We start from the raw sequence: 9,297 nt of genomic DNA on the forward strand, positions 1-9,297 counted from the left end.
CGCTCTTGTTACCCAGGCTGGAGTGCAATGGCGCGATCTCGGCTCACTGCAACCTCCGCCTCCTGGGTTCAGGCAATTCTCCTGCCTCAGCCTCCTGAGTAGCTGGGATTACAGGCACGCGCCACCATGCCCAGCTAATTTTTTGTAGTTTTAGTAGAGACGGGGTTTCACCATGTTGACCAGGATGGTCTCGATCTCTTGACCTCGTGATCCACCCGCCTCGACCTCCCAAAGTGCTGGGATTACAGGCTTGAGCCACCGCGCCCGGGCCTATATTATCTTTTTTAAATAATAATCTCAAACGAAGTTTGGGGGTCATGCTTAGTATTGTGCCCTGAACCTTGGTTTCTTTATTTAGTAATGTATTCAGTTTTTAATCACACTCTATAATTAATATCTTTCTTACATGAGTGTTACCTTGTTTTCTGGCTCCCTATGTCAGAAATAAACATCATGAAAACAGGGACCTCATCTTTTCTTGCTCATTGCTCTTTTCTCAGCATCTTTTGCAATGCCTGCACCTCAATAAATGTCTGACACCATTTGCCTTGCTCTTGAGTTCTCTGTTTCGTGACGAAGACACAAATACATATTCATGTTACAGTGTAAATAGCAAGAGAGGAAATGAAGTGTTAGGAGAGCTCTAAGATGGAGGCACAAGCTGCATTGGGTGAGTGGGAGAGGCTTCACAGAGAAGGGATTTATGATTTCAATTTTAGATAAAGGAAGAAACAGGCGGAGCACGGTGGCTCATAACTTGTAATCCCAGCACTTTGGGAGGTTAAGGTGGGAGGATCACTTGAGCCCAGGAGTTTGAGAGCAGCCTGGCGACATGGTGAGACCCTGTCACTACAAAAAAGTTTAAAAAGTAGCCAGGTGGGATGATCCACACCTATAGTCCCAACTACTCAGGAGGCTAAGATGGGAGAATCACTTGAGCCCAGGAGTTTGAGGCTGTAGTGAACAGTATGTTCGTGCCACCGCACTCTGCACTCTAGCCTGGGTGACAGCCAGACCCTGTCTCAAAAAAAAAAGAAAAAAAAAAAATGGCCGGGCACGGTGGCTCATGCCTATAATCTCAGTACTTTAGGAGGCCGAGGTGGACAGATCATGAGGTCAGGAGATCGAGACCGTCCTGGCTAACATGGTGAAACCCGGTCTCTACTAAAAATACAAGAGGCCAGGCGTGGTGGCACATGCCGATAGTCCTAGCTACTCAGGAGGCTGAGGCAGGAGAATCGCTGGAACCCGGGAAGTCGAGGTTGCAGTAGGCTGAGATCGCGCCGCTGTACTCCAGCCTGGGTGACAGAGTGAGACTCCATCTTAAATTAATTAATTAAAGGAAAATGTTGTTTTCAGTGATGGACTGGGCACCCTGAGCCTGTGGGTTGTGTTTCATATAGGGGAGAGCATTGTCAGTAAAAGGAAATACCTATGCAAAAGCACCAAAAGCTTGGTAAATTGAAGGACATTCAGTGTGGTTGAATATAGGGTTTATGGCCACACAATGGGGATAATACTGTAAAGAAATAATTCGGTCTGAAGTTCCTCGCAATCTTTTTCCATCCACAGTGGTTTGAATCCTCGGGCATCCACGTGGCAGGACTGGTGGTGGGAGAATGCTGTCCTACTCCCAGCCACTGGAATGCCACCCGCACCCTGCATGAGTGGCTGCAACAGCATGGCATCCCTGGCTTGCAAGGTATGGTGGCAAGCACAGGCATATCTGGGCAGAGCACGGCATGCCTGGATGGAAAGAAGGTTTCTGTAGTCTGCTGGGACCTGACTCTAAGATTGTAATAGTTGGAAGGTTTAGATTGGAGTTAGGCTGGGGGAAAGAATTGAGCTATCACTTGGAAAATTTCCAACACAGAAAGGAACTCCCTCCTTCCATAATCATCAGCTCAGGACTAATCTTATTTCATCACCACCACTGGATTATTTTGAAGCAAATGTCAGACATCATATCATTTCTTCTGCGAATAGTTCAATATCTGTGGAAAAGGAATCTTTTTAAAAAGGCATCATAATAACCATACACTAAAAAAATTTTTTTTTTTTTTTTGAGACAGAGTTTCACTCATGTTACCCAGGCTGGAGTGCAATGGCACGATCTCGGCTCACCGGAACCTCCGCCTCCTGGGTTCAGGCAATTCTCCTGCCTCAGCCTCCTGAGTAGCTGGGATTACAGGCACGCACCACCATGCCCAGCTAATTTTTTTTTGTATTTTTGGTAGAGACAGGGTTTCACCATGTTGACCAGGATGTTCTCGATCTCTTGACCTTGTGATCCACCCGCCTTGGCCTCCCAAAGTGCTGGGATTACAGGCTTGAGCCACCGCGCCCGGCCTAAAAAAATTTAATAATTTCTTAATACAAGTGTCCAGGCAATGTTTACAATTTCCCCTAATTTTTTTTTTGTTGTTGTTGTTTTACTGTTTGTTTGAATCTTGTTCTAAACAGGGTTCATGCATTGCATTTGGTTGATATGTCTCTTAAATTTAATCTGTGGACCTTGTAACCTGTCTGAAAATGGGTCATTTTTTCTGTGTCTAGTATCCCATAGTCTGCACTTACTTGGTTTCATTCCTCTAGTGTTACTTAGCGTATTTGTTTTTCCCTTGATATTATTTTATAAATGGATAGATTTAGAGTTGTGGTTCAATTCAGATGTGATATTTTTGGCCGGAATACTTCATGGTAATGTAGTCCTATCACAGTGGCCTAGGATTTTGGTGCACATAGAACAGCTGTGTATGACTAGGGTTCTGGAACGGAAGTGCTTCTGGAAGTCTGACCTCACAGGTGACTGAGTTGGGGGAGTGTGATCCTTAAGACTGTGCTATTTTGACAGGAGTAGACACTCGGGAGCTGACCAAGAAGTTGCGGGAACAAGGGTCTCTGCTGGGGAAGCTGGTCCAGAATGGAACAGAACCTTCATCCCTGCCATTCTTGGACCCCAATGCCCGCCCCCTGGTTCCAGAGGTCTCCATTAAGGTACAGAGGTAGCGTGAGAGTTGCAAGCCGTAGCACAGTAGTTATATTCTGCCCACAATTGGTGGAGGATGAACACATGAGAGAATCAAAGGAATTACTACAGGCTTATCTTATACCCACCGAACACAGCGGTCAACTGTTGCCCTTTATTCTTCTATTTCTCAGACTCCACGGGTATTCAATACAGGGGGTGCCCCGCGGATCCTTGCTTTGGACTGTGGCCTCAAGTATAATCAGATCCGATGCCTCTGCCAGCGTGGGGCTGAGGTCACTGTGGTACCCTGGGACCATGCACTAGACAGCCAAGGTGAGTAGCTGGGGCCTGTTCAGGGCCTCGGACAAACAGCTTGGGTGGAAGATATGTCCCTTGGTCCAATTGCTAAAAGTCAGGATGAGTTGCAGTGAAGAAGATAGACATTGAGACTTACATTCTCGTGGGGGCTGCAGGTGTGTCTCCTCTAGTTGAAATACTGATTTTTATGTCATCTTTTCTGCCTACTCCAGAGTATGAGGGTCTCTTCTTAAGTAATGGCCCTGGTGACCCTGTCTCCTATCCCAGTGTCGTATCCACGCTGAGCCATGTTTTATCCGAGCCTAATCCCCGACCTGTCTTTGGGATCTGCCTGGGACACCAGCTATTGGCCTTAGCCATTGGGGCCAAGACTTACAAGATGAGGTGGGACTTGTTGGGAGCAGAAGGGGCCCACACTTGTGGCACTACGGGTGGGGTGTCTCGGGAATGAGAAGAGAGTTGGCATTTATTTGTGTTGAAACAGGAGTGGGGTTTGGCTGGGTGAGGTGGCTCATACCTGTAATCCCAGCACTTGGGGATGCCAAGGTGGGCGGACCACCTGGGGTTAGGAGTTTGAAACCAGGCTGCCCAACATGATGAAACCCCATCTCTACTAAAAATAGAAAAATTGGCCAGGTATGGTGGCAGGCGCCTGTAATCCCAGCTATTCTGGAAGCTGAGGTAGGAGAATCGCTTGAACCTGGGAGGCAGAGGTTGCAGTAAGCTGAGATCATGCCTTTGCACCTCCAGCCTGGGCAACAGAGGGAGACCCTGTCTCAAAAAAAAAAAAAAAGAAAACAGGATCAGGGCTACTGCGAATAGGAGATCAGTGAGAGCTGGGTATGTTCAGTAATGAAAAGAGGGTGAGCAGGGCCTGTGACTCGGCATGCTTCTACCTCCAGATATGGGAATCGAGGCCATAACCAGCCCTGCTTGTTGGTGGGCTCTGGGCGCTGCTTTCTGACATCCCAGAACCATGGGTTTGCTGTGGAAACAGACTCACTGCCAGCAGACTGGGCTCCTCTCTTCACCAATGCCAATGATGGTTCCAATGAAGGCATTGTGCACAATAGCTTGCCCTTCTTCAGGTGAGCCTGGGTGACTGGGTCTGTGCAACTTTGAAGCCCTGTGGGCCTTGATGATGGAAAAGGAAAGCAGTGTAGTAGACCTGAGTCCTGTCCCATTACCCACCTCCAAGGCTGCCAGTGTCATACCAGGGACCTTGATGGTTTTCATAATGTGATCTCTTCAACAGTGTCCAGTTTCACCCAGAGCACCAAGCTGGCCCTTCAGATATGGAACTGCTTTTTGATATCTTTCTGGAAACTGTGAAAGAGGCCACAGCTGGGAACCCTGGGGGCCAGACAGGTAAGATCCTAAGTAGAACTGGGCTGTGGACCTAAGAACAGGGTTGGCTCCAGGATGGGCATAAGATGGACATGCCTTGGGAAACTCCTAGATGTTGGGAGGTTAAGGGGATTGGAGGTGGGTGGCAACCAAGCCAAGATATCGTTCAAGCTTCAGTTGAAAGGAACTCCAAAGTCCTGGCTCCTGGTCCTCCCTCTGCTACTCATTAGATGTGTAATTTGCTTTGGACCCCTCTGAAAGCGATGGAGCTAATCCAGATGACCTCTTGGGTCCCGCTCAGCTCACGACCTTCTTTGCTTCCACAGTTAAAGAGCGGCTGACTAAGCGCCTCTGTCCCCCCGGGATTCCCACTCCCGGCTCTGGGCTTCCACCACCACGAAAGGTTTTGATCCTGGGTTCAGGGGGCCTCTCCATTGGCCAAGCTGGAGAGTTCGACTACTCTGGCTCTCAGGTGAGGCATGTCCCTCCCCACTCTTCTGGATGAGTAGCCCTCAAGGATGGAAAGAGTCTTAAGGAGAAGGGCTGAGGCATGAACATTGTAGGGAGGAAATGAACGAGATCTGGGGAATGTAAAGAAAAATGTGGTAAGAGGCCGGGCGCGGTGGCTCAAGCCTGTAATCCCAGCACTTTGGGAGGCCGAGGCGGGTGGATCACGAGGTCAAGAGATCGAGACCATCCTGGTCAACATGGTGAAACCCCGTCTCTACTAAAAATACAAAAAATTAGCTGGGCATGGTGGTGCGTGCCTGTAATCCTAGCTACTCAGGAGGCTAAGGCAGGAGAATTGCCTGAACCCAGGAGGCGGAGGTTGCGGTGAGCCGAGATCGCGCCATTGCACTCCAGTCTGGGTAACGAGCGAAACTCCATCTCAAAAAAAAAAAAAAAGAAAAAGAAAAATGTGGTAAGAAATAGAAGTCAGTTATTAGGGGCCAAGAGTACAGGGAGGGAAAGAAGAGGAGAATGCCACTCTAAAGCTGTTTTGCAATCTTGCTTCTACAGCAGAGGCTGAGATGCCATTCTTGTTCTTTTAGGCAATTAAGGCTCTGAAGGAGGAAAACATCCAGACATTGCTGATCAACCCCAATATTGCCACAGTGCAGACCTCCCAGGGGCTGGCTGACAAGGTCTATTTTCTTCCCATAACACCTCACTATGTAACCCAGGTATGACTGGGGCAAGGCTGGAATGAAAAGAGGACTGGGTAGGGGGCGCAGTGGTCACTCTGGGTTGTTAAACTTCTCTACCCTCAAGGTTCTGATGCCTGTAACTCCCCTGTCTACCCTCAGGTGATACGTAATGAACGCCCCGATGGTGTGTTACTGACTTTTGGGGGCCAGACTGCTCTGAACTGTGGTGTGGAGCTGACCAAGGCTGGGGTGCTGGCTCGGTATGGGGTCCGGGTCCTGGGCACACCAGTGGAGACCATTGAGCTGACCGAGGATCGACGGGCCTTTGCTGCCAGAATGGCAGAGATCGGAGAGCATGTGGCCCCCAGCGAGGCAGCAAATTCTCTTGAACAGGTTGGAGGGGTGTTGGGTAATGTTAGAATGGTGCTGTTTTTTTTGGTAGTGTTATTTTTTATATATTCTTTTTTCTCTGGGTCAGGCACACCTTGAGCAGCAGGAAATAACCTGTTCATCTGTTCCACTCATTGCAGGCCCAGGCAGCTGCTGAGCGACTGGGGTACCCTGTGTTGGTGCGTGCAGCCTTTGCCCTAGGTGGCCTGGGCTCTGGCTTTGCCTCTAACAGGGAGGAGCTCTCTGCTCTTGTGGCCCCAGCTTTTGCCCATACTAGCCAAGTGCTAGTAGACAAGTCTCTAAAGGGATGGAAGGAGATTGAGTACGAGGTGGTGAGAGACGCCTATGGCAACTGTGTCACGGTGAGTGAAGGAGGGAAGGGTGGGAGTCGTGTCAGGCAGGATGAGCTTTTGAAAGAGCAGAGGCCCAGGCCAAGCTCTTTGAGAGTTCTACGTCCCTCAGGCCCAGGTTAGGTGTAGCCCCAGAGGCAACAGGACCCTGGGGTGCAGACTTCCGCCTCTCCTGACTCCTCTTGACAGTGACCTCCATGGCACCCCCCTTCACAGGTGTGTAACATGGAGAACTTGGACCCACTGGGCATCCACACTGGTGAGTCCATAGTGGTGGCCCCAAGCCAGACATTGAATGACAGGGAATACCAGCTCCTGAGGCAGACGGCTATCAAGGTGACCCAGCACCTGGGAATTGTTGGGGAGTGCAATGTGCAGTATGCCTTGAACCCTGAGTCTGAGCAGGTAAGCTCTAGGCTGTGGAGCTGATAGTCTGGTTGTTACCCCCTCTTCTTGCATAATTTTGAGGTCGAGGTCTTGGCCTTACAGCCCCTGAAGTAGAAACTGGAATCATCTTTACTAGGGTTGGGCCTTAGGGAGGGCCCTTTTGCTATCCACCCCTATAAGGAAGGCTTATTTTCCCTCCTTTCTGAGACCTCTCCTAGACAGGGGCTTCTAGGCCAGTGACTTTTTTTCTTTATTTTCCTTCTTTGCAGTATTATATCATTGAAGTGAATGCCAGGCTCTCTCGCAGCTCTGCCCTGGCCAGTAAGGCCACAGGTTATCCACTGGCTTACGTGGCAGCCAAGCTAGCTTTGGGCATCCCTTTGCCTGAGCTCAGGTATGAGGATGAGGGAGAAATCACAGTGGGGAAGTGGGTCGGGGGCTGAAGAAAGTACTGATAGCACAGGAAATATGAAAAGGACATTGGCCTGGGTTTGTGAGAATAGAGATAGCTACCTGGAAGCTCATCCTTTATACTTCCTTGACTGTCCTTCTGACACCCCACCTGCTGGATTCCAGGAACTCGGTGACAGGGGGCACAGCAGCCTTTGAACCCAGCCTGGATTATTGTGTAGTGAAGATTCCTCGATGGGACCTTAGCAAGTTCCTGCGAGTCAGCACAAAGATCGGGAGCTGCATGAAAAGCGTTGGTGAGACTCATGCCCCTGGCACTCCCATGGGCCCCACCAGGACCGAGAATCTCAAATGTCAGAATTCCCTGGCTTGGCCTTTTAGCTCCTATGGGAGCAGGTGCTTGAGACATTTCAAACTAAGATTGTAGTCCTCGTCAGGTGTGGGGGAGGCATCTGAGGAAATCTGTGTTGGAATGCAGAATCTCTGGGATAGGTGCAAGCCATCAGACTATCTCATCTCATTTTACAGGTGAGTAAATTGAGGTGCCCACTGGAGGAAGGTGACTGGGCTGAGGGCCCACAAAGGATTAATGGGCAGAGCCAGCAACTGAGAGCTAGTCCTGATCCCTAGCTGCGTGTCCTCTGTTCCCCTTGTGTTGCCTGTTGTGTGTCAGAAAGTTCCATGGAAATCCACCCACAATATTTCTTCATCATGGCTTTTGCCCATGGCCTTATCACTAGGTTGTTGATGCCAGTGACATTTTGTTCACTGTGTTAATTTAAATACTGATGTGTCAGGCAGATAGCTTCTGTTCTTTTTCTTTTCCTGTGAACTCTTCTTTTTTGGGGGCAAGGGACATATTTTTGACAAGCACCATGAACCCTTCTAAATCCAAATAAGCACAATGGCAGCCATTCTTTTTTTTTTTTTTTTTTTTTTGAGATGGAGTTAGTTTTACTTGTTGCCCAGGAGAAAGTGCAGTGTCGTGATCTGGGCTCACTGTAACCTCCGCCTCTCAGGTTCAAGCGATTCTCCTGCCTTAGCCTCCGGGATAGCTGGGATTACAGGTATGCGCCACCACGCCCAGCTAATTTTGTATTTTTAGTAGAGACATGGTTTCTACATGTTGGTCAGGCTGGTCTCAAACTCCCAACCTCAGGTGATCTGCCCGCCTCGGCCTTCCAAAGTCCTGGGATTACAGGCGTGAGCCAACTAGCCCGGCCTCTTTTTTTGTTTGTTTGTTTGTTTTTGTTTTTGAGATGGAGTCTCACTCTGTTGCCCAGGCTGGAGTGCAATAGCACGATCTTGGCTCACTGCAACCTCTGCCTCCCAGGTTCAAGTGATTCTCCTGCCTCAGCCTCCAGGGTAATTAGAACTACGGGTACATGCCACCATGTCCAGCTAATTTTTTGTTTTTTGTATTTTTAGCAGATATGGGGTCTCACCGTGTTAGCCAGGCTGGTCTCAATCTCCTGACCTCGTGATCTACCTGCCTTGGCCTCCCAAAGTGTTGGGATTACAGGCATGAGCCACCGAGCCCGCCTCATCTCTCTTTTTTTTTTTTTTTTTTTTTGAGATGGCGTTTTGCTCTTGTTGCCCAGGCTAGAATGTAATGGCCTGTTCTCTGCCTCCCAGGTTCAGGCAATTCTCCTGCTTCAGCCTCCTGAGCAGTGGGAATTACAGGCATGCGCCACAACGCCTGGCTAATTTTGTATTTTTAGTAGAAAAGGGGTTTCTCGGCCGGGCGCGGTGGCTCAAGCCTGTAATCTCAGCACTTTGGGAGGCCGAGGCGGGTGGATCACGAGGTCAACAGATCGAGACCATCCTGGTCAACACGGTGAAACCCCGTCTCTACTAAAAAAAATACAAAAAATTAGCTGGGCATGGTGGCACGTGCCTGTAATCCCGGCTACTAAGGAGGCTGAGGCAGGAGAATTGCCTGAACCCAGGAGGCGGAGGTTGCGGTGAGCCGAGA

The 9,297-nt window shown here is 49.3% G+C and overlaps 1 protein-coding gene across 2 annotated transcripts in view; it reads left to right on the forward strand.

Moving 5' to 3' along the window:
* CAD (carbamoyl-phosphate synthetase 2, aspartate transcarbamylase, and dihydroorotase) overlaps nucleotides 1-9,297 on the forward strand; it is a 29,697-nt gene that overhangs the window by 2,724 nt on the left and 17,676 nt on the right. For both annotated transcript variants that reach the window (XM_032301291.1, XM_032301292.1), the window contains exons 3-15: nucleotides 1,573-1,702; nucleotides 2,855-2,997; nucleotides 3,163-3,304; nucleotides 3,502-3,673; nucleotides 4,192-4,377; nucleotides 4,545-4,657; nucleotides 4,963-5,108; nucleotides 5,689-5,820; nucleotides 5,944-6,177; nucleotides 6,315-6,536; nucleotides 6,741-6,929; nucleotides 7,181-7,305; nucleotides 7,488-7,618. In XM_032301291.1, the coding sequence (XP_032157182.1) occupies nucleotides 1,573-1,702; nucleotides 2,855-2,997; nucleotides 3,163-3,304; nucleotides 3,502-3,673; nucleotides 4,192-4,377; nucleotides 4,545-4,657; nucleotides 4,963-5,108; nucleotides 5,689-5,820; nucleotides 5,944-6,177; nucleotides 6,315-6,536; nucleotides 6,741-6,929; nucleotides 7,181-7,305; nucleotides 7,488-7,618 (2,065 nt within the window). The remainder of the gene's footprint in view (nucleotides 1-1,572; nucleotides 1,703-2,854; nucleotides 2,998-3,162; nucleotides 3,305-3,501; nucleotides 3,674-4,191; nucleotides 4,378-4,544; nucleotides 4,658-4,962; nucleotides 5,109-5,688; nucleotides 5,821-5,943; nucleotides 6,178-6,314; nucleotides 6,537-6,740; nucleotides 6,930-7,180; nucleotides 7,306-7,487; nucleotides 7,619-9,297) is intronic.

Source organism: Sapajus apella, unplaced genomic scaffold (assembly GCF_009761245.1).
Source record: "Sapajus apella isolate SASKATOON/1434 unplaced genomic scaffold, GSC_monkey_1.0 scaffold44, whole genome shotgun sequence".
NCBI classification, from domain to species: domain Eukaryota; kingdom Metazoa; phylum Chordata; class Mammalia; order Primates; family Cebidae; genus Sapajus; species Sapajus apella.